The 25,137-nt window shown below is 41.8% G+C and overlaps 1 protein-coding gene across 10 annotated transcripts in view; it reads left to right on the top strand.

Annotated features, from left to right (window-relative positions):
- JADE3 (jade family PHD finger 3) overlaps positions 1-25,137 on the top strand; it is a 70,971-nt gene that overhangs the window by 10,628 nt on the left and 35,206 nt on the right. For 6 of the 10 annotated variants that reach the window (XM_054838523.1, XM_054838580.1, XM_054838562.1 and 3 more), the window contains 2 exons: positions 7,940-7,992; positions 24,488-24,547. In XM_054838523.1, coding sequence (XP_054694498.1) covers positions 24,499-24,547 — 49 coding nt within the window. In that variant the 5' untranslated portion in view covers positions 7,940-7,992; positions 24,488-24,498. The remainder of the gene's footprint in view (positions 1-7,939; positions 7,993-24,487; positions 24,548-25,137) is intronic. The other 4 variants (XM_054838571.1, XM_054838588.1, XM_054838513.1 and 1 more) reach the window with 1 other exon arrangement.

The raw sequence follows: 25,137 nt of genomic DNA, 5'->3' as shown, positions 1-25,137 counted from the left end.
AACTCAGTGGAGTAACCAAAAAATAACATGCAGCAATTGGTAAGTGTCAGATGCTGACAGCTTTCTTGTACTTTTCTCTTGGCATAGACTTAGCTGTTGTGAGTTAAATAAGATGAAAGGTGATGTGTGTACTCAGTATATGCATGCTACTTTAAGTACTCAGATTGCTCATACCCAGAGCAGGTGGAGAAACTCAAAAGCGCACGTTCTGTAGCCTGGTGAGCACTACAACTGAACGTATCCAGAAAAGGAAACATGATCTTTTCTTGGCTACTGTCATCCAGCCATGAGATAGCTTTCCTCCTGTAATCCAAACATAAATTATTCTTAATCTTTTTTTAAAACTAACTGATGTCGATTAGTTGTGGGTTGGGGTTTTTTTTCTATTTGTGTTGAGGACACTAGGAGCAGAGGTTCAGCAGGCTCATTTGTTTTGTAAAAGCCAGTTGTGGTTTGAGACATGAGCTCTTCCTGACACTACCCAGCAATTGGTGGCCATCCTGCGAGTAAGTAGTTGAAGCTAAACGGCACGATATAGATTAGGAAAAACTTGCTCAAACTGGTCTTCAAGTGGACTGGTGGGGATGGCCATGGATGCTTGTGTGCTCCAGGCAGGCAGCAGCAGAGTCCTGTGAGGGAAAGGGACTGAGGGTTTGGTAGCTGTGGTTGGGAGGGAGGAGGTGTCTGGGGCTGAGTCTCAGTGGCCAGGGAGGAGGGCTGGGAAGGTGAGGCGCAGAATGAGGGCTTTACGCGATGCTGAATTGGCCATCTGAAGAGTGCGTGTGAGGTGAGGAGAAGAGGAAGAAAGGTCCAAGCATGGATCTGATTGCCGGAGGTATCTGTTTACAGGGCTGCAAATCAGCAGTTGAATCTGCGAGAGAGGAGAGATTTCTGGCGTCATTCCCTCTTCACTGTGTGAGCTGGCTGTCCTGAACGCGCTGGGCACTTTGAGTCCTACCATAAAGACCTTTCCATTCGCTGCATGGGGAGTTAAAGCCTTCTGGGGTTTGTTTCTTCTTCTTCTTCTTCTTCTTCTTCTTCTGGAGTAAGAGACCTCACTTGAAGGCATTGAAGTGCACGGTTTGGTATTACTTCAGTCCGAAGTCTAAATCTGGCCCTTCATCTTTTATATTGTCAGTGTGTGGAGGACTCGGCAAGAGTAAGTGATACTGCTTTTAGCATTTGTGACTCTCTTGTGTGTGTGGTGGGGTCATGGGACTTGCTCCAGAGTGTATGAGAATGGCATGGCTGTGCCATCAGAAACATAACATCTGTTACATACTTTAAAAGTTCTCACACTTGGCGAATCATTTTATTTTTTTATTTTAAGATCTCTACTAAAGATATCCATAACTGTGCACAAATATAGTTGCATTAAATAATGGAAATTAGCTATGGGAAAAGATGCTTCTAGGTCATCTAGATTATTGATTCTGAAATCTTCACTTGAACCTCCCTTCAGAATACAACATGAAATAGTACTGCCATCACTCAGCTTTAGGAAATGCACACAAGCACATCTGTTTAGGACAGGATGTACAAGTCGCATGAGGTGGGTTGACAGTTAAAATCTGACTGGCCAACACGTGGCTGTGGCTAATGGCAAGACATGTGGTGTTCCCTTTCCTCAAGAACTGGATTTGTATTTTTGGCTCCAGATCCTCACAAATAGCTTGGTTTTGCTAGTCTGTGACTCGCAGCCCTGTTCTCCAGCTCCTGGTAGTAGGTAGCATCAAATATATTTGTTACTTCTGCCTGTACCCCATTCTAGGCTTTGTGAATTTGGGAAGCATGCTGCCAGTTCCCAATACCTTTATCCCAATTTAGCTCTTCTACTGCAGGCTTCTGCCACGTGCATTTGTGGTCTCTTTCTGCTATACTCCACCGCACTGCAATGCAACCTGCTGCAGGCAATACCCACTCTTGGGAGAAAGGAGCATCCTGCACCAGGTTGAAGTAATACATCTCCTTGAATAAGAGGAGCACGTACCTGAGCTGATGTGCGGTAGCTGTCCTCTCATGCAGCTGTATGCTGTAGCATCCCTTGACGTCCATATATCCCTCAGCCTCTGGTGTAGGGAAGAGAGAGGTAAGAGTGGAATAGCTACTTGGGATTGCTTTGCTCTCACCCACGCGCAGCGAGATGCGCTTGTACTGTGGAGTAGCTGATGCACAGTATTTGCTGCTCCACAGCAACTTGCCTGTGTGGCTGTGTGCAGTCCTAAGTGCAGACAGGCCAAACAAACTGCTTTGTGCAGTCCTCCTCTTTATACTCGGGTCCCATTTGTTGTTGCCTTGCCCTCGGGCCGGTTTGAGAAATGCTGAGCCAGAGCATGTTGTCTTGGCAGTGCAGCTACCGAGACTCTTGTCCAATCTTTGTTTAAACGTCAAGAGCTGCAGCTTCCAATCCTTCCCCTGGGGACACGGACCAGCAGTTGTGACTGTCAGGATGCTTCCTTAATGCAAAGCCTAAATTTCTTCTTTCTTTGAATTTATCCCATTACATCTGATCTCTTACAGACCCACGCTGGTATATGAAGAATATAAACAACTTTGTGTGCACCTTAGGTTGGGTGTTTAAGTTAAATCCTGTGCGTATGTCAGTCTCAGTAGCTTTTCCCTTTGGGGCAGTGGTTTCAGCCCTCGACTCGTTTTTTTGCATGTGTACGTCAATTATATTGTGTAACAAGTAATTTCAAGCACTGAATAAGAAATTTTGAGTATTTTGCAGAATGGCTGGCTCTACACACGTGCTAAATAGCTGATGCGTTGGGTCACCATCCGAGTGCCTAGGGGCCCAGGACTTCAGAGCGTTTCATAAAACGGCTTGATGTTACTTGTCAGTCGCCTTATGAAACCTATCCTTCTAGACATCCTGCTGCATTGTGTGTCTGAATACAGGGTAAGCCGCTGTGGGAAATTGTTTTCCCAGCAAATTTTAATTGGTTGCTGGGAATTACTAAGTCACTGGTTATTATTAACAATAGGCTTGTTGCTGCGTAAAGGTGTAATATTTTTGTGATGGTGGAAGGAAGTGAAGGTGCTAGAGTTGCAGGCTTTGTTAGATGCTTTCTGCATCTCTGACCTGCCATAAGGTGAGATGGACTATCTTTAGATTTTTACAATGAGATCATGAATTTGTACTGAATTACTTTTTTGACTAAGCCAATGTGGAAGAGGTAAAAGTCAAGAAGCTGCTGAATACTCACTGTAGTTAGCACTGCTAGAAACTCTTGAAAAAGCAGCATCAGATCACAGTTTATTACAAGCAAAAATCCAACCCTCTTTGTTATGACTACTTAGTAAGGATTTTAGAAGCCTTTTCTTAAAGCTTAGTGACTTTTTCTTTTCTACTTCAAGTCTCTGTAGGGTAAGTATTGCCTGGAAGTATCTCTTCTGTTAAATATGATGGATACTGTTTTGGTATTTGGATACTTGTTCCAATTATGATTTTTCCAGAACTGTAGGGGGAAGAGTACCGTTACCTTCCTGCTTCATACTATGATTTATTTATAATCTTGAAAACTACTGGCTTTATCTCCTGTGCTGTCTTGGTAGTATTAAAATCTTGATCTGCTTTTTGTAAGAGGTCTGTGTAATGTTACTGGTAGTCCATGGGAAGCTAGCTACATGCATTAGATATCTGAAACAGTCTATAAAAAATTGGAAATAATAAAATTATTTTCTAATAGCTTTCCCACATAAGCAGTTGTTATATCCATGGGATTATTTATCGTGAAGGAGACATGAAGCATCACAAGACCAGTTCAGAAAATTCAGTCTTAAGTCATTTGTGAGGTGGGAATTGCACAGTAGATGATGCAAGTTGTCAGACAACACATGTTATCAGAAGCAAGCTAAGGAAATGTGAATTCAGTGAAATGCTCACAGGAATGTTTGCAGCTGCTTAGAAAACTGGGCAGATAGCTACTCATTAGTTTCAAACAAGACAGGTGAATTTCATGAGATTTAAGTGGTCTCTCCTAGGTCCAGTATTAATTAATATTTGCCATTAATGATGTGGATAAAGGAATGAGGACTCTGCTCATTAAATACGCAGATGAAACTGGGTGGAGCTTTGTGTCTGAGAAGATGCTTTGAACTTAGAGTTATCTTGGCAGATTGAAGAAGTCTGGAAGGAGGGGTTGGATGGGCCTGAGCAGCAGCTCTGTGGCGGGAGCAATGGGCCCAGCAGCAATAAATGCTCATGGCCGGGATGTGAGGCAACAGGGTCATGCTGTTCCAAAAGCAAATGCACTGAAGTTTGAACATAGAATTATCATCTGCAGCTCACGTGACAGAAAAGGATGTTTTTCTAGAACAAGAAAAAAGTGTTTTCTGTGTAGGGAAGGGTTCAGCTGGAATCAGCTTTGGGCATCACAACCTCATAGTGGTATTGTGCGCCAGCCTTAGAAAGGGTGGTGGAGAGCAACAACTAGAAGGATTAGAAATGTAGAAAACGTGAAGGAACTGGGTTTTATTTAATCTGGAAAAAAGACTAGGATGTACTAACAAAAGCATTAAGAATAGTGTTCAAACATGAAGTTAGGTGTATAAGAAAGGAAGGGATGATCTCTTCAGGGTCCGGCACAGAGAAAAACCTGGTAAAGGGCTTGAACCGTGTTGAGGAAGATGAGTGCTTTAAGTGCCAGGACAAGCTTTCTGGCAGTAAGAGTCACGCAAAGTGGAAGAGGCTCGCCTGGAGAGGATGCAGCGTCTCTGTTAGGCACAGTCTGAGCTGTTGCTCCTATCTCGGTGCCCTTTTCCAGGACCCTGGCAGGTCTTTTTTTCTGTGACCTTCTCTTTTTTTTTTTTTTTGTCTTTTTGTCTTTTTTTTCTTTTGTTTTTTTGAAAATGGCAGTGCAGCGTGTGGGACGGGTAAGGAGAAAAGCACGAAGCACTGTTTTCAACCAGTGCAGTTCTTGGTTTGGAGGCTTGGCTGTTGGTAAGTATTATGGTAAATTACAGAGGGAGTGATAGTTTAACAGTAGTGATAACTGCAAAAATAGGTCTTTGTTCCAAATGGCTTTCTGTTGTTAAAAGTTGTATTTTAAGAAACAAATCTTCCTGATGCTTTTTCCCCTGGTGACACTTAGTTTCCAGGCAGTGTTTATGAAAAGCTACTGTGCATTTCTAGGTTTTGTTTTCTGTATCTACATTTTCCTTTAGTTCCTATAAATTTTTTTCTTTTGCTTTTCTGTTTCTCTGTGCTACAGTTTCTGTTGCTGCCCTGCTGCTTTTTCAAATGTATTGAGGGAGTAGAAATGAGGAGTCTGTCGGCAGCAGTGTGCGTGGAGAGCAAGGCGAGCATCTCCTGTGTGTTCCTCACTCCACTCCCCAGCTTGCTGCTGATGGGGAGGTTGAGGGGTTGGCACCCTTCCAGGCTGGGGAGCACTCTCCTGGGTTTTTTACCTACTAGCAAAGTGTCCCCTGCTCATTGATTTCAGATGAATTAGTTTAATGTTTCTGAATTAGTATGTTAGGGCTGGCTTTCCAAAGGAGAAAGAAGGAAAAAAAAAAAAAAAAAAGGGAGAGGAGAGTGGTATTTTGTGGGGTCAGCTACTATATCTTTCATACTATTTGGTACATTTGTACATGGCTGTGAAATAAGTAAAGTTGGGACTGAAGATTATGACTGTATAGCATAAGGGTTAGAGAAAGAAAAGATTTTTAGTTGAACCTTTTGATATTTCAGAGTTCAGCTTAGCATTTAACTGAGCAAACAAATGTGTTTTTAATGAAGAGTTCAAAAATATATTAGTTTTGTGGTTCAGCTGGGAGGCAAAAGCTGTGGTTTTGTTCACACTTAAAAGTTGTAGGCTGTGTTGCATTTTAATGATGCCATTTGAGCTGCCACAACCAGGGCTCTGCTTGTGTTTCTATGGAAAACTTAAATTAAAGGGGTTCAGTAGGGACACTAAAGAATTATCCCATAATGAAACATAAGAAAAATTTGTTCAAAGTCATGTTTGAAAAATTGATGCAGGCATTTATTCATTCTTTACTTCATCTCTTCCCTTGCCCTCCTTCCCCCAGTGCGTTTTATGGGTGAGGCTCTTGGCATTTCTTAGCCGGAGGGTAGAGGCATCATTAATACCAGGGTTTTGCAGCAGAGCAGCAGTGGGCTTTTTAAAGCGAGTCCCTCCGATCGCCCCCACTTGCTGTGCGCCAGCTCGGCACGCCGTGTTTCTGCTGTGCACGAGTTGGGTCCCTCGGGATGGGGACCGGAGGCTCCCATTGATGCTTGTGCCAAGTGTGCTTCGTCTCCTGCTCGTGGGCCCTGTGGATCACCTCAGGCTGTGTGTGTGGTGGCGGCGGCAGAGTGTGTCTGCTTATCTCAAGTTAAAAACCTGACCTGTGTAGCGTGATTCATGTTTTGGCAACCTTGGCTCTAGTACTGCTTTGATCTACGGATCTTCTCATGTTGCTCAAAATTAATTGCTTAATGTGGGGTATAGCCAGAGACTGTCAAGGAGATGGGAAGAGGAAACTGGGACAATTTAAAAAAAACAAAACAAAACAAAAAACACCAAAACCCAACCACAAACCAAAAAAAAAAACCCACCCAAAACACACAAACATAAAAACCCCAAAGGCAAAACCTTAAATCAAAGAAAATTAACATAGCCAAAACCTTAACATTTTGTAAGGTCAGCATACAGGAGCTATATATATTGTGTGTTCCCCTTCTTTCCCCCCTCCCCAAATGTAAGTAAACATTTTCCTTTGATGCCACAGCCTAAGTTGAGCAACAATAGTTCTTAAGTAATAGGATCTGTGCCACTCCTCAGTGGATGGGTGGTGGTATCCTTTTCTTGTACTGCAGATGGGTGGAGAACCAGAAATGTTGCAGCATGGTGCTGACACTTTGGCCAGAAACTGCCTTATTTCAGTTAAAGACATTGCCATGCCCCCTTCCTCCCCCTTTATTCTTTTTCTTCTGGCAGGGTATGCAGTTATCGGTTCCTTGGTTTTTTACTTGAATTTCTACTCTCTAATACTTTGTTCCCCAGCTCGTAGCGGTCCTGGTTTTGTTAATTTTTTTTTACTCTAAGGCATGGGGCGGACTGCCTGCCAGGGCAGCCCCTGGTCTAACCGCTGACATCTCCGAGGAGTGCTGCAACTCATCTGTTGGGTGGAACAACTTTAATGCTTTTGCCATGTCCATTACAATGGGACACAAAACATACATGTGCACGATCCTGCAGGAGGGGAATGCGGGCAGTTGGTGGAGGGAGAAATTCCTGCTATTCCCATTCTTAATATTGCTCAAGGCTTGGGACTAGATTAAAAAGGGCGAGTACGCAGAATCCCTGCCAGGGTAGCTGAGCTATCCGGGATTGTCAAGGAGAGGTCCGAAGGAATGTCTTGAGGAATTAAGGCAGGAGCCACAGGGAGTTTTTCTCTCTATACTTATTTTTTATTTGCCCTCCTTTGAATTTCTAAGTGTGCTCAGTTCATAGAAGACCCTTTAGAAGGAAGAAAGCATCAGTGTATTTGGAGAAATCAGCCCCTTAAGTCAGCTGAATAATCAGGCTGCTACCTGAACTTTTTGGTTTGTGTTCCCAAAACAGGGTAGAGAATATACTAATTAAAATTTTGTTTTGTTGGTATTGGTAAAGTTCATTCCCATTCATGTTAAGAGAATGACAGAGATGACTTTGAGATTGTTCTTATGAATTTACTTTTAATTGTAGTACTTTGTGTATTTATAGTGTAGCATGTGTACATACAGCTGATGCATTTAATTTTTCTGTATGTTAAGTGAGAATTACGGAATTTAAGGGTTTATGTTATGAAAGTATCATTTCCTTGGGAAAATTGCAATAAAAATATAATATACCCTTCACTTACTTGCCAAAAACTTAAATTGTAGCTCAAACGTGAAATGCCTGATGTCACTCCTACTACCTAAATAGCACTCCTTTCATTTTTTTAGGAGCTTGTGATGTCATCAGCTGAAGCGAAAACATCTACCTCATGACCTGGCATGTAAGTGAAGGAGGAACTGATATTTTTAAAAAAAAAAAAAAGTGTGTGTTGGTGTTTACAATGTGTAAATTGAACCTATATACCTTCAGCATTCAGACAGCACCTTTTAAATGAAAGTTTTGTGGATTTTAAAGGAATATAAAGCCTTTTAAAGGAGAGGAAGTCATAAAAGAAGTTGTTAACAATGAGGCTCCAGCCTGCAGAAGTCCTTGTAATAATTTCAGTTAAAATCTATCTCGGTGTACCCTGTAATGCTTGGAAGGCTGGTAGGCATAGATGGAATAATTTTATCTTACCACAATATTTACATGTGCTGCTGCTTCTCCTTTTTATTCTGTGCTGCTTTTCTGGATATAAGTGTTGATAGTTGTGATGAATACATACTGTATGCAGTGATACCCTTCCTAAAATTATAAAACTCTGGTTATACACGAGGTTTAGCTTCTTGTACGTACTCGGATACTTCACAGTAAACTCCTGAAGTTTTGTGACACTTTTTTTTCCCCTTAAGTAAGCAAAAATATTTCAGTCCTCTGCAGAGGCGTTTTCAGAGAGGTTTGGTTTTTTTTGTTTTTGGTCTGCCTGCTCTCTGCTTTTCTTTTATGTGGCTTAAAGGATTAAAGTGCAGTCATTGCTTTGAGGGGCTGATGTCAGCAGTGAGCTGAGTATTCCTAATTAGTGCCAACACCTGTACCTCATTATGAAGCATCGTTGAAACTGTCCAGTGAACCGAGGTAGCCGGTCTCTCTTGCATGTCTCTAATGTGATTATAAAGCCCTCTCCTGATGCAAGTTGTATTCCTTATTCAACTTTTGGACTGATGTGGAAAGTGAAGCTAAGCTGAGCCATTTGGCTGGCTACCAAAGATCATAAGGAGTGGTGAAGAGAAGGGATGCAGTCATCTCAATTTCAAGACTTCTAGTTCAAAGCTTGCTTCTGCTTTGACTGTTTAAATAAAATTAAAAAAAAAAAAAGGAGAGGGGGAGTGTTTTTTCCAGTTTTCAGTGTCAGATACTCTGAGTTCAGAGTCCAGATCTACAGACTCCAGCTGGGCTCTGGACATCTGAGTGCAGTTGCTATTGTGCATAATCCATTGATTTTCTACAAGTAGAGCTTTGGCCTTGACTACTCTTGCACCATCCCTTTGTCTTCGAGGGGTCAGGGCTTAGCAATTCTTCTCAACACAAAACCAGCATCGATCTCTCCTCCCACCTGATTCTGCACTGTTAGCAGGGCTACAATGCAACGTGCTTTGCTGTTGCAGTTGGAAAATATGACCTTGGACAGTTTTGACTAATAAAATTAATGGCTCAGATGAGATGGATCACTATCATGTTTGGGCTTTACGGGCAAAAGTTGAAGCATGATTACTTTTTTCTGTTTAAGTAGGTTTTTAAGAGTTTAGCTTACAGAATTCAAGCATGCAGCAATGCAATGCTGGCTGCAGGTTTTGGGTTATTTCCCTGTGAGTGAGGAGAGAGACAGAATAACCTCAGATGCTTATCTTGGAAAGGTTTGAGATAATAAACCTGTAAGAATTCACGAGAACATCGTGCTACTTATCCAGATTTGGAAAAATGGAAGGGAATGGGAGTGTAGTGGATTCTTAAACTTCAGATGTGTAACTGAAAGTCTAGTTATTAAAGGGATTGAATCTCTGCAGATCCTCCTTGGAAGTTTCTGCAGAATCTCCTTGGAAGGAGAAAAAAAAACAACAAAAAAAGAGAAGTCATTAAATAGGCATAAACTTCTGTGTGTCTTTCTGTATTAAATATCTGTCTGCTTGCTAACAAGTCACTTAACAAGAATGTCTTACTGGTCAGCTTCAGGAAAGCTATAATTCCAGTTATTCCTGCTCTGTAAAAGTGCTAACCGTCAAACTATTACATATTCTGATTTTTTATACTTTAAAAGGTTTTGGGTCTTGAGAAATTCTCACAGCCTGTTTGGTTTTGTGGTGAGGTTTTGGTATTTTTGGTTTTGTTTTTGATTTCCTTAGCTTAAAGCTGATCTAGCCATTTTTAAATCCTTGTAGCATGTTCTCTTTAGTGTTCTCTTAACTGCATGCAAGCCTGACTGCAATACCTAGAAAATGGAATAAAGCATTTGTTTGCAATCATGTATGTTGGTAGATATTCATGTTAGATTTAGACATGACTTACAGGAGTTGGGAGTAGATATAAATAGGTGTGTCTCTGCTACTTTGTGGCAGATACTAAAAATGAAAAGAAAAAAAAGACAGAGTAACAGATTTCAAAGTTGTTGTTTTTGTAAAACAGTTCCTTAATAGCTATATGACATTCACTGGTGAAACCTCCTTGAGTTTAACAATGCTTAATGGTGATTTTAAGATTAAGGTGTTGAATGTATAGAAGGCATACCTGTGCCTCCAGAAGCATTAACCTAAGGCAAAGACTGCTCTTTCCTTTGCAGAGCTGTGAGGTGCAGCAGTTGTTTATATGTGTGTGTGTGTACATGCATGCATATGTTTCAGAGTGTTCCAGGATACTTTTTTTTTTCTTTCATTCTTTTGAGTTCTCCAAAAGAAAATCCTGAATGGGTAGTGCCCTAAGGTGCATGTAGGCTATATTTGCACAGCATGTTTATTTAATTTGTCTTAAAAAAAAAAAAAGCAACAGTTAACACACTGGGAATGATCTAATCTTTTACTTAATAATTTTGACCAGAATAGCTCTCTACAGTGCACAGCAATTAACAAACTCTTCAGGGTAACAGTATGTCAACTGTCAGAGTCTCTGGTTGTTGTGCTCATCATAATCAGAATCTTGTCCGATATACATACTCATTTCCGTATTTACCATGGCCCTATAGACCACTTATCTGATGTTTAGTCCACAGAGGCGAGGTTGGAAACTGCTATTAAAAAACTAAAATCCATTGCACAGAGGTGAATTGTTATGAGTAAGTCTGGTTTCAGATGAGCTCCCTTACAGAATTAAGCCAATTACTGTCTGATAATGGTCAACAGTGGACACCTAGGGAAAGAAAGCATTAGAAAGCTCATATAGACTCTGTTTCTTGTAAAATTTTGACTTTGGGATCTCTGGCAGATTGACATGACCTACTGTGTTTAATAGCCCTTGTCCTCCATTTGTGTAATTTTCTTCAATCTGTTTACTTCTCAACCCCTGCATCATGCCATAGCATTCGGTTTCTCTAAGTAATTTTGTACAAAATGACTTTTTTTTTTTTGCCTTAATTACTTTACTCTGAAGTTTGTTCAATAACTTTGTGTGTCCCTTGTCTTCTGGGCCATGAGGAACAGTGAATAGTCTCTTCATCCTGTTCACTTCTCTTTATCTCTTGTGGCAGATCTCTCCTATTCTGCATCCCCCTTTCTCAGCTGGGTAGTCTCAGTCTGTTTAATCTCTTACCCTAAAGCCATGGCACGCTCCCCTTACAGCTGCAGTTGGAGGTTCACGTTCTGCAAATACTTTTTCTCCAGTGGTGCTGGAGGGAGGGAGAAGATATTCCCTTGCTCTTAGCCCAAATGAATGATCTACTAGTGTTGCTCACCCATAAAGCTGTGTCCATGTGGCTCAGTGGGTGTAGCAAAAGAAACCAGATGAGCTTGTGTGGGTGGAGTCGCCACTGCTCTTGGGCCTTGCCAGAAGGATGCCTCTCTTGTATCAACACACAGCTCTCCGTGGTGTTCTCCTCATAAAATAGTTTCTGCTGCAGCTGATTTGGGAATGCCCGAGGACCCCATTTTTAAAGGCATTTAATTAATGTGTGTGTTTTCATCAACTTAAGGCCTGTCAGAAGTGTCCTTCAGGCGCTGTGGTGTGGCTGTCCGTCTATTAACGGGGAGCCGGTGCTGGGGTCGGCAGGGACGGCCGATGGAGTGGACGGACCATGCCTGAGCTGCTGCTGGGTTGCAGCTTCAGTGTGATCAACCGGTCGCTTTCGCTGTTGCAGAGCTGGGGAGGTGGATGGTGGAAGAGGAGTCTCAGGTGGCTTTATTCTGCCGTGGCCCGAGCGTGGGTTCTGTTGTGCCTTCTTTCATTTGCAGAGCCCCTGGTAACCAGTTCAGCTGCAGCCTGCTCCGTGCCCTGCAGCTGCACAGGGTTAGGTCCTGCACGGCAGGAGACTTCTTTACAGGTTTATAGAACCCTCCCTGACCAACAGAGTTGCATATACAAAACATATCGACTGTGCAAGTTTTGCATTGTGTCTTGGAAGCTTAAGAGTGACTCTGCTGTAAAGGTGGTTTTGTTTGTTCAATTTTACAATTGCATTTTTAGTTGTAACCTCTCCTTTTTTCTCCCTGTTTCTCAGCAGAGATCTTATTACTGCTCTTGACAGCATGAAATTCAGGTGCAGCAACTGCAGCATGTTGTGGGCTCTTACCTATGAGTAAAGATGTGGTGAAACACCTCCCTACATCCATGGCTTGTAGGCATTTTCGTTCTTCCCAGTACAAGAGTGGAGAGTGGACCAAGGGACCTGCTTTGGAGTCAGGTTCATTATCTCGCACCCCTGCAGCTTTGGAAGGTCAGCTGTGACAGTTCCTTATCCTCATAGGGTGGAAAGGATAGTATTTTCCTGTACTTTCTGACTCCACCTATTCAAGTACCAGTGCTGTTGGTGATACACCCTCTGGGATAGCAGCTTTTTTCCCGTGCCAAAAAAGCCACCTCCATCCATTCAGCTTTAAAACAGGTTGAGTAGGACAGGCTTTCTGCTAGGAACACTAGGAGGATGGTGGTCTAGTCTTACTCATTTTAATCTTGTTTATTTAGTCAATGTGGAGTAAAAGCAAGGAGGAATTTAGAGGTGTGTTAATGGTCAGTCCCAATCAGCGTGTCCTCTCATTCAAAAAGTGTAAAAGTACTTTGGCCTCAGCTTAGCAGTTTGATGACAAATTGAACCTTATGTGGTCTTTCGGACACATCTCCTAACTGGTTTCTTAAAAAAGATGTTGCATTTTAGAAACCTTGGGCAAGTATGATGATCCTTCAATTCCCGTTTCCAGGGCAGCATCAGCCTCCATGGGCAAGTTTGCTGTTTATTTTGTGATTGCTGGACCTTGTGTTATGACAGAAAAAATATTGATTTTTCTTTTTGTACATAAAAATGGACAAACATCAGTTGGTCACAATACCTCTTTCACAATGTCTTTTCCCACCTCCATTTGGTGATTTAGAGAAGCCTGGATTGCGCTTTATGTCTTTATAAATCTATTTTAAATCTGACTAAAAGAACCCTTAATGTCTTTGGTGTGTCATATATTGCAGCACATAACATTAAATTAATTGACTGGCCATTAAAAATAATTGAAATTAATGAGTTAAGACAAATTTTGTTGTCTTTTTAAAAAGTTTTTTTTAAACTTTAATAAACAGTGCTTTAAGCAAAACTTTAATAGAAGATTTATTATGTTTTGATGTTTTGACGTGGAGAGCTAAAATAGCAGTGCAACTGCATATAAACGTGTCGTGTGAAATGCTAGAAAGTATAGCAGGATGTCAATATTCAACCAATGATTTGGACTATTCCAAATATTGTTTTAAGTTCTGGCTGTGACAGTACATTCCCTTTAATTGTTTCTATCCAGTGATCCCCTCAGTGCCCTTTTTTTTTATTTAAGGAAAACTTTAGAATCCAGATTGTTTATTTACAACTTGTAACTGAAAACCATTTCTTGTCAGATGAGGAAAGAAATTATCAACTTGATGTTTCTTAATAGGAAAATATTGGTGTTCTTGCTTTCACTTATTCTTTGAGTAGAATATAAAAATGCAACTTACGTTTTCTACCTTTTGCAATGTGTTAACTTTTGTTAGTGATGCAAAACTTTGCAGCAAAATGGTTAGCCTTCTCAAAGTATTATAAGCAAGAAATAAATGAGTCAAAATAGAGAAAATATTTAATGCAGGTTACTGTTGTTGATTCTTTTATTATTTGACATTTAGAAAAAACAAAACAAGAACAGTGAAACCTACTTTTATTAGTAAGTACCAAAAAATTAACTGATTATTTAAAGCGAGTATCTTGCAGAATATGAGAACGGTTGCCTGTGCTATTAATAGAAAAGTTGTTTTTCATAATCCCAAATAGTGTGTAACATTTCTAGGTCCTTCCTTCTTTGATAATATATCCTGCCTGTGTTCCTACCTGTGATACTAGTTACTTACCTCTGTTTTGTCATGAGAGCATGCGTTAGTACAGCTGGAGAGCAGAGAAACAGATAAAAGTGGGCAACTGCTGGCAGCATCAGGCAGACAGGGCAAAGTGGCAGCTTCACTTGAACTAATGTAATACTCATTACTGCCTAATTTTCAATTAAGTAGTGACGCTTCTGTGTGTTTTTTATCCCCTCCCCTCCCCTCCCCCCCCCTTTGCTGTGGTGCAGTTTCGTTGCTGTACAATAGCACGGCAATGCTTAGTGACTTAATACTTTTTTTTTTTTTTAAAGGATTTTTTTTCTGTTCAACTCCACGCGTGCATCAGCAGGAAGGGCAGCCAGTGGTGAGGTCGCAGGATACACGCTTGGGAGACCTGGATGCAGCTGCCTGCTTTGCCGGAGGCTCCCTGCGTGATGTATGGCTGCTCTGCGCCACAGCTCTGAAATGTCAGGGCTTTCAGTGCTTGCTTAACATGAGCTTATTGTGAGGGTAGATACAGTAAAGACTGCAAAACACTTAGAGCCAAGGTAACGTGAATCATACCAGTGCTTAAAATAGAAAGCCCTGCTAAACGCTCTCTGAGGTTTTTCTGCTCAGTCATATTGGTGAAGCGTGTGTGTGCTGCTCCTGTTTCCTCCTGGCACTTGGTGTGCCCGTGACTGCAGTCTCCTTGCAGATACACGCACGTGGCCGTCTTCGGGTGTCGAACCCCCCGGGGGAGCTCCTGGGCAGCCAGCTCCTTGTTTACCTGGCTTAGCACTGGGTGCGATGGATGACCTGGTGCTGGTCCGTTTTTAGTAGCAGTACATCCACATCAGTCTTTGATGAAAGCGGACGTTGTCCTTAACTTCGTCTTTGTTGAGTAAGTACGTGTGGGCTTGTGGGGTTTTCTTTTTTCTTTTGCCCTTTGGTTATTAGATGCCTCAGTGTTAATGTCAGGTATGAGTTTTCTCCTGAAGGAGCCCTGTAAAACGGACAACATGCGATGAGTAACCGCGTCTCCTCTCCTGAGGGCTCCTTGGAGTGGATGAGCTTCCCGAGCACACGTAGCCGGGCTAGGTGCTTTTTGGCAACGCTTTGTGCACACATGTAGTTAGAGAGGGCTGTACGTGAGCTAGCCCCTGCCTCCTGGGGTTTTTTCTTCAGGGATCAATTAGCTGCCATGGAGTTTCCAACAGCCTGCCAAGAGGTGGTTTTTTTGTGTGACACAGGCCTGAGGAAGCAAGAGCTGTGATGGCTTCCTTCCGGTGACATGGTGCTTCTGCCTGCCCTGTGGGCCTGCCCACCCTGCCAGCCCCCTCTGCCTCCAGCATTGACCTGCTGCGTGGCGGACAAGATGGTGGCGCTCCGTGGGTGCTCCGTGTGTTTAAGGCCACTGTGACTTTCCTGCTGGGAACTTGTTCCTTGTTTCATGGCCCTGGGGGCTTTGTCACTCCCCGATGGAGGATCCCCCGGCCAGGTGATGGGCCTGGCTGCGGTGGACAGAGAGGCAGCACTGGAGGGGTGTTGCACCCTCTCAGCCATGCACAACTGAGAGCTGAGCATGGTACCCTGCTGAGGGCGGCGGTTCCCTCTCCTGAGGGCTGTGACCTCATTTTAGAGTTTCCCCTGACTGGGAGTGATGCTGGGAGGTGGGTGAGGAGGTGGGTGTTCACCGGGCCACGGCTGGGCAGATGCACCTCCAGTAGTGCTGGGTTGGTTGTGGTTTCAGGGGAGAAAGTGCTTTTTTTTTTTCTTCTTTTTTTTTTTATTTTAAAAACAGGCTTTTGCTCAAACACAATATGGTATTTTGAAGGAAATAATTTTGTGTGCGTGTGTCCAAATCTCTACTGCTGTTTTAGGAAAACAGTAGTTCTGTTAACAAACAGCTGGTGTAAAAACAGTGTTGTGTTCAGGAGTGGAAAGTAATTATGAGGACTGAAATAGAGAGGAGCAGAACCATGTACACATTGGTGTATTTGCTTGACTTAATGACAGTCTGATATTGTTTTATTATTTTAAAAATTGATTCTGCTCAGATTGGTATCTTCTTCAGGATGCTAATGCTAAAGCTGCAGTGTTTAACGGGCAGAAATATTTCCATGTCAGCCTGGCCCACCTGGCTGCTCTGCATACAGGCCAACATGTGCAGATGGCTTCAAAGACCAAAATAAGGCTGCTCCGTCACTGCCGGGTGTCAAGGAAGCTCAGGGAAGAGAGCACGATTTAATTTCTAGCCCCTTGGAGAGCTTTTATTGAGGTAATGGTGGCACTGTGCATGTTGCTGGTGACTTGCTCTTCTGAGAAGGATTTCTGATTTTTAACAAACTGCCTGGCATGAGGTGATTTAGTTGAAGGCCTCTGGTGGAAATCTGTCTGTGTCCGTTCCCCCCCCGCCCCCCCAGACCCCAACCTGGCGGTGGGTCGACACACCGACATGGCACTGGAAATTAAAAGCTGTGTTTCTGTTTTCAAGATAGGAGAGGCAGTTGTACTTGGGGTGTGCTGTATTTTATTGTATCATCAAAGTACTTTATAAATGTGAAGCAGCATCACTTACCCTCTTTTAACACTCACAAAGCAAAATGATGGGTATTAAGTGCTTTGCACTAGGCCAAATGATGAATCATCATTGTAGAAGGGCACATGAAATGATGTCAGGGTTCCCTTTTGGCCCATAATCCATAAATGAATGCAGGGGGGTATTATATTTGGGGTTTCTTCATCCTGGTTTTATGATCTATCAGCTGAATTCAGTCTAGAATTGTAACTATTTCTGGGGACAAGTCATGCTGGAGGATGATATTTTGAATGTTTTTCTTCTCATTTTTAAACCCACGGTATCCTTGTGGCAGCTGCCAAATTGCCTTATATAAAAAGGTCATGTATAAGGAAATCAGAGCTTGAGACTATGTCTAGTTGCTATTGCACTTCAGACAGACCCATGTTACTAGCCAGATTTCTGTAATGTGCGGTTCCTTGCGTACTAAAATTATTTACCTAATGACAAAGGAATCGGCTGTTGCTGGTAGTGCTGCTTCTAAAAACTGGTGCATTCCTCCTTTGTTGAATTACAGGTTGTTACGTTAACCAAGACTTAGTATGAAATAGTAGCAAGGAAAGTTTTATTTTGTGGTAGGCCCAGTACAGTCTTCAGAGAATAATTCAAGAAGATTTTATTTTGGGGGTGAGGGGAGGATAGGATAGATGAGGTCACTCTGGTACCTCTACTCTACTTAAGAACCCTGTATATTACTAATTTTTTAAAATTTTCTGGTTAGAGTGATATAAAGAAACAATGTTACTTTTTTTGCTGAACTTCCTTTTCTGTGAATTGTTTAACCTTTCAAACCCTTTCAGTGCAGCAAATATTGCTAACTCAAGTTCAGAGTGGGTGTTTTTTCCAGTTTATATAGCGTTTTTGTGAGATTAGATAGGATATTAAAAAATAATAATAAAAAACCCAAACACGAGTGGTCTCTCTTCCTCTAGTTATTTGAAAGGTTGTATTAACTCTACTCATATTTCGTAATTTCCCTGGCAGTTGACTATGAAATTTGACCTATTTAAATGGGTTTACTGTACTACATTTCCTGGAGACCTTTCAAGATAATTTGCTTCCTAATCTAAATTTAACAGTTACATAAACCACGTTTTGGAGACTTGGAAATTTCTACCTACTGCCTCTGCCTTTTTGGCGTTTTTTGTGGTAGACAAGCCATATTGTAAAAATGTAAGTACATCATTTTAACCTGAGATTTGCATGTAGCTTGTCATTTGGTTTTTATACATAGATGCTGGTTTTCTTTTTAATAAGATAAAGTAGGTTATTTTTTGTCCCACTTGAAAGTTTCCTTAGTGCTGTGGCCAATTCCATTTTTGTCAGTCTATTTTAAAATGTGAAGAAATAAAATCTCACAGGTCTAGAATATATTTGCGTTACAGTTCCTTGAATTTCTTGGTTGCCTTTTCCTTCTGTGTAAGTCTTAACAGGTACTGAGTAGTGTATGGGTATGTTTAACCTTTCTCTGCAACAAATTGAAGCCAGGAAGGAAGGACTGCTACTCCTTGGAGATACCGTTTTGTTCAGAAACCTTGGCTGGATTTAAGGATTCATTTTGTACGCTTGTCACTGATGTCTAATGTGCTGTGCGAATTCAGACTCTGAGATACCCCATCCTTCATTCAGCAAACTCTGTTAATGATGAACTATGCTGAGGAATGTGTCAGAACAAGAGGATAAACTTCATAGTTTATTTGGTAAATTTAGTTGTTTATACTGATGCAAACTGAAAAGGGAAAAATGTTTGTTGCGGTTGTTTCTGCAGGTATTTGAAATGGGTTTTTGCTTTGAATAAGACTCTGAAAATGTGTTAATTGTCTGCTGCTTACATATGCTGCTTGACTGTTTTTGTTGTTTTTTGGGGGGGGGTTGGGGGGTTTTTTTGAGTAATGCATGGTAACTAGCTTTTCAGAAATGGGAAGTGCCTTAAGTCAGTGCAACATTAATTTTCCTCGAGGAGAGAGTGGTAGTAGAGGTAAGTGGCTGTTTCTTGTTTACTTCAGGAGCGCAGATATTTGTGAATAAGCAAAAAGGAGCAAACATAATTTAGAAATCATTAATTAAAATACATGTCCCCTAGATTTTTTGAAATATCAGTGTTATCCTTTTAGTCAGATTCTTGCGTGTTCTGGCTGATGTGTTGATTACTCTTAGCTTGAGATCTGTATTTAATTTCAGCCAGGTGAGTGCAGCATGGCTTTTTCCTGGCTTTCCTTGAAAGTGCAGTGATGTGCTGAATCCAGCATTGGGTTTGGCTACAGGGCAAAATTCCCAACATAAGCAGCAGCATTTGGGAAGCTGGAGAAATGCTGGCAGCGTGATGTTGCTGCCTGTGGCTGAGGAGAGTGTGTCTCCTGGGGTTATTTTTGGTTGAACATCCAAAGGATTCAGGACATCTTGACCTGCCTTCAGGTCTTTAGGTGATGGCAGGGAATGAGGCCTATTTCTCTTTTTTAAGTTGTGGTTCTTATCTTAAGCTTGTGAACTGATCAGGGATAGGCACGCAGCCATGGCTTGACAAGTTAGGAGTGTGACGGGGTGGAATATGGTTCAAGTTTAGGAACTGCTCTGGTAATTAATATTAAAAATTATGCCAGAAAATGTTCCATTGCAATAATTGCCTGGAGAGTCAAGTATGTTTTTGCTTGCGACATGGTGATTTCTTAATGTCATTCTTGTATTTTAATTTTCATCTAAAAGATCCCTGAAGGTGAGCATTTTTGGAATTTGTATATGTGGTCATACAAGTGATCGATCAGCTGTTAGTCTTTCTGTGGATTTTTTAAAAAGGCAAAAAAAGCTTTTAGATCATGGCATGTTAGGTTCTTATTTTTAATTATAATTTTTAAGGTAATATGTGCTTGACCATAAGGCTTGAGCACATTTTGAATCCACAGCCAAAGCACCCCTACTTGCCTTTAAGGTAGTGAAAATCATTACTCAGTGACTGAGAAATAAAATGTCGTGGTTTAACCCCAGCCAGCAGCTAAGCACCACACAGCCACTCCCTCGCTTCCTCCCTGCTTACCACCTCCAACCCCGCCCCGGCCAGCCCGGATGGGATGGGGGAGAGAATCGGAAGAGTAAAAGTAAGAAAACTTGTGGGTTGAGATAAAGACAGTTTAATGGGTAAAGCAAAAGCCACGTGCACAAGCAAAGCAAACCAGGAATTCATTCACCACTCCCCATGGGCAGGCAGGTGTTCAGCCATCCCCAGAAAAGCAGGGCTCCATCACACATAACGGTGACTTGGGAAGACAAACGCCATCACTCCGAATGTGTCCCCCCCGCTTCCTTCTCCTTCCCCCAGCTTTATATTCTGGGCATGACATCATATGGTATGGGACATCCCTTTGGTCAGTTGGGGTCAGCTGACCCAGCTGTGTCCCCTCCCAACTCCTTGTGCACCCCCAGCCCACTCGCTGGTGGGGTGGTGTGAGAAGCAGCAAAGGCCTTGGCTCTGTGTGAGCGCTGCTCAGCAGTAATGAAAACATCCCTGTGTTAGCAACACTGTTTTCAGCCCAAATCCAAACCATAGCCCTGTACTAGCTACTATGAAGAAAATTAACTGTGTCCCAGCCAAAACCAGCACAGAAGGTTTTTCTTGAGGCTTTTTTTGGGGGGTGGTGTCACTTACCTCTTTTGCTCTGCAACATTTCAGTGTTGAGTTGCTTTGCATTCCTTGTTTTTCTTAGCTTGTACATTGGAACTGCAAGAAAATATAAACTTTCTAAACTGCTAAAACTAAGTTCTCAAAATTCAAACAAAAAGTTCAATGTCCACATTTGCAAAACGCCTGGATAAAGATAAAGGAAGTGGAAGGAGGCTGGTGGTTTTAGCTGTTTGCTGTATGGCATTTCCATCATGTTCCTAATGACAGCTCATCTTTTCTTAGCTCTTTTTTTTCTTTATAAGTAGCATCTATTTGAGGCTGTCTTCTAAATTTCTTTATTCTGTGGGAAAAAGTATTATCTGATAGAAAAATGCTAAATTTTTCATTTTGTGTGTAAAAATAATACTATATACTTGATTCTCTCAGTGTTGCCACATGCCATTCATCATAACTGATACTCTGAGGCAGGAAAAGGGCACTGGCAATCTCATGAATTTATTTCTCACCTTTTCATTAAGTCTTGATGCACATGTTGAAAAAAAATAATTGTGCTCCTTTATTCTAGGCTTTATTGTCACCATAGTTTTCAGGGGTGAAGTTAGAAAAATGGGCAAAGCTAGGGTATATGAGAGATTGTACCAATTTCTGTGGGATTTTTGGTTCTGCTTGTTCAGTTTGGGTTTTTAATATGTGTGGGTTGCCCTTTCTTTCTACATTTAGCCCTTTTAGGGCTATATAACTGTGTGTGTATATATGTATTTTGTTGTTATTTTTTATTTCTTCGCAGTGTTTTGCAAGGAATTGAGGCACAGGTTTGCTTGCAGCCTTGCTCTGTACTGTATCACTCGGCTAATAGTATTGTTGTCTGAAGCTGAGGCACAAACTAGAAGGTGCTGGACTGCTTTGCAGGGGAATGGTACTGAAGCTGGGAAAGGCTGGTATCGGTTTCCATGTTGTGGGGACTGGCTTTGAATCTGTCTTTCTGAACTGAGCGGCTGCTGATTCTTCCGTGTTCTGCAAAGACAGGTGAAGGAGTGAGATGGGAGCTTTACCGCAAAACAGGTGTTTCTTTGGGATCCCTCTGTAATGGCTAGGGAGCAGAAACATTGTTAGTGAGCCTTTCTGTTAAGCTGTCATGCGTTGGGGTGGAAGTGAGCTGGAAGTTGCGTGGCAGTCCTGGTGCGCTCAAGAGTACAGCAGAGGAGTCGAATCTCCTGTTAAAACCGGCAGTGAAGCCCCCTGCGGAGGTGGTCCTGTTGAATGGTGCTGAGGCTGTTAGTCCTACATCATGCAGGGACGGACGGTGAACTCGTGGCATGTTGGTCACTTTAATAACCTGTCTTCCTGGACACAGCGCGCCTGTGATTTGTTGTAGCTCTGTGGGCTCTTATTCACTGTTTTTCTGGTTAACGTTGCTGCAAAAAATCAGGCAGGAATCCAGTGTTACTACTATTTGGGGCTTTTACCCTGAGTGACTACTTTTTCTGTTTCTGTCTGCTGTGATGGAGGTGTAAATCTCTTGTCTGAGCTGCTACAAATCCACTTCTCAAATACAACTTTTTAATTATTTTTTTTTTTTTTTTTTAGTTTTGGTTTGTTGCTTTTTTCCTCCTATGAAGTTGTTGGCAGAGATGTGGTTGCTATTCTGAAGATTTTGTTACACTTGCCATTTCTGTGTAAGCTGTCTCTGAAGTAGTCATCTCCTCTCTGCTTTCCCAGTTGCCCAGGCGGAAGTCCAGGCTTCCTGGGTGTTCCCTCCTGCATTTGTCTCTCTCAACCTCGTGTTTGACCCTACTTTAAATGAATGTTCATGTGCTCTCCAGATAGCCGTCTGTAGTATGGAGTGAAAAGGTTTTATTGCTGCATGTTTATGTAGACTATAAGAGATGAGAATTGCTTGCCATAAGCTTTCAACACCTTTTAACAACTGCTCAAAAATTCATCTGAACATAGAAACCAAGCAGCAGCAGCAAGCACTTATGTTTCTTGCTAAGAAATCGAAACAAGGAATACTGCTCAGCCCACCTAAATACATCTTTTCAGCGTCTCCCAAGGTCATGTAACATGCCTGGCAGTCTGTAAGCCAGGGCTGTTTGGAGCTGAAGGCTGCCAGCAAAAAAAGTGTTGCTACGGGCAGAACCTGCTCCTTTTTAGGGAGGGCGGTGTGCTCTGGGGGGCTGGGTTTGGCTGCTGGAGTACAAGCTCTCAAATAGGCAATGCCATTTTATTTGCTCTTGGTTAAATCCATGCCTTTAAACTGTGCAAGTTGGCAAGACGAAAGCAGTCTTCCTCTCACTACCTGGCAGTTAACTTCAAGTCTGGTGCCCCCAAAACATGCACAAAGACAAGGCCTTCTGGCCCAAGAGCCTTTTACCTGTCAAACAGCTTTTGGCTAAGAGATTCATGAAAGTTTCTTCATCTGACCAGTGCCTGTACAAGCCATGCTACATTGCTAGCTGGATGTGAAGCCCTGTGTGGCTTACGTATTTTGGTTTTGATGTAGGTCTTTCGTTGGATGATGGTCTTTGTGCGCAGCATGGCTGCCTTGCTTCCCCCAGGTTGTTTGAGCTGTGAGAACGTGAATTAATGTGAAATTAATTGTCATATAATGGGAGTTTATAGCTTGCTTAAAGTGACACAAAAGATACCTTTTGATGTCCCATCCTGTTGACCACTGGGTCCATCTGTCCTCCCCCCAGGTTAAATACCCGACTCAGAAGTTCTGTATCTACCTAGTTGAAAACTGCACGCGTCGCTTCCTTTTTCAACTTGCAGGAGTGTGGGCAATATCTTTTTAGAACAGATAGGTCGAAAGGATTGTTTTAAACTTTGAGTGAACATTGCATTTAGATTCAGTAAACGCACTCACATAAATGTAAAGGCTGCTGAAAATTTCCACTAAATTAAACAATTGTGCTGCAAACAATTCAATTGCAATCTCTTCAAAGCCTTTGGACAGGCTTCTTTTATCTGGAAATCTTTTTTTTATCCCATTGTCTTTGGATAATCTCAAGACCTATTATACAGTAACTAATGTGGAGAGTTTATCAAATGGGATATTTAGCTGTGTTGCTTTTTTTAACAGCATGTGGTTTTGTTTTGTTTGAGAAACGAAGCTGTTTAAGTTTCAGGTGTGGCCAGGCTGGCACTTCCAATACTGTAGGCATTTCAGGTTTGTCTGCCTAGCATAGGACACTTCAGTCTGTAACCTACTTGTGCCTATCATCTACTTAAAAAAAAAAGTGACTTTTTTCCTCTCATAATTTGCTCATTCGATCTATTAAATAGATGGGGTGATTTTCATTTACTATTGTTAATTCTAAGCTGTTACTGGTTCTTATTTAACAAATGTAACATTGAATATTATAGAATGGCAGGACTTATAAGAATCTATATGGATTTCTGTTGGCACTTCTTTAGATTATATAGCTGGTCACTAGTTTGATCTTTCTTTCGTAAGTAGTAGTGCAGAATTTTCTTCTTCCCCAGTCTCTGTATGCGTTACATTTTCAAAATGCTGAATACTTTTTTTTAATGGATCTGGTGCAGCGCCATGGAAGTATTTCTCACTGATACCCTTGACCTCAAACTTTTGAAAAGCACATTTTGTGTGAACTAATCCATGATCAGATGATTTAAAGTAAATGGCATCAGTCACCATTTTCTGTGATTGTCTGTATTTAAAATCTGCCTTTTGTTTTGAATGGATGCCTTTGGTGGTTTTGGGGTTTATTTTTTTGTTTTTTAAGGTGAGTTAATTTTCTAAATCCTTGCCTTACTGTGCATCCACCTTACTTCCTGGCCTCCACTGTCTCTCAGCTAGCGACTGCCACCATGGCAACTCTTCCTCTGACTGAACAGATGGGACGTTGAGTCTCCTCAGAGAGCAGAGCACCGCCGCTCACGCCCTGCTGGGAATCAGCTGGCAGGTTGCACTCCTTTCTGCAAAATTTCAAGCAAGCTCTGCCCAGCAGAGGCATGCTGGTTTTGAGGGTGCTCAGTTTCACAAATAATAATACTGTGGTCTAATAGTTGCTTGCAGAAATAAAACATAGTGGCTGAACTGGGATTATTTATGTGCCTGAAAGCTCTTCAGAGGAGCTTTGCCTTCAGTGTGAAGAGCTTGGTATCAGCCAGCAGCCGGTGATTTTCTGGTAGAATGGTTGCCATCAACTTTTTTTTTCTCTTTAGGATGCGTCAGGATGAAACGCCACAGGCATCTAAGCACCAGTGACAGTTCAGACAATGAAAGTAAGTAATACCTACTAGTTTTTCTTTGGTCTATCACCCCCTTGTGGTTTCCTTCTGTGGTTTGAGGGCAAACTGTTTCACCTCTTATAATTAAAAAAAAAATGTTTCTTGCTTGATTTCTTTTTGCATTCTGTGGTCTTTGGCATTCTGAATCCTGTTACAGGAGGAAAATGAGTCGAAGGATCCTGTAAACCTGGGGGGAGTTTTGAGTCTACTTAGAATTTGAAGAGAAACTTATATGTCTTTCCCTTTCAGAGCTGGGAAAAAGAATTCTGTAATTCAAGAGCAATTTTACTGTCCAGGGTTTTATTTTGTAATTTTTTTTTTTAAAGGAATCCTGTTGTCTCTTGTTGTGCAGAGCCTCAACTTTAAAATTACTAGGGGTAGCAAGCTATTTGGGCTTTGATATATTAGTTATATCTAAGATAGAGTTATAACCAGTATATTGATTGTTACATTTTACTGGTTCTTGATCTATTCCACTTTGGTCTGTTACACAGTTTAGTAAAGTTATATTTGAAATGTTCCTTAGCACACATCTGTCTGAGGTTGCATCTTCCCACTTTATCTGCAAACCGCTCCCCCCCACG

This window comes from Grus americana, chromosome 1, assembly GCF_028858705.1.
Source record: "Grus americana isolate bGruAme1 chromosome 1, bGruAme1.mat, whole genome shotgun sequence".
Lineage (NCBI taxonomy): Eukaryota > Metazoa > Chordata > Aves > Gruiformes > Gruidae > Grus > Grus americana.
This window is presented reverse-complemented; position numbering and strand designations above follow the sequence as displayed.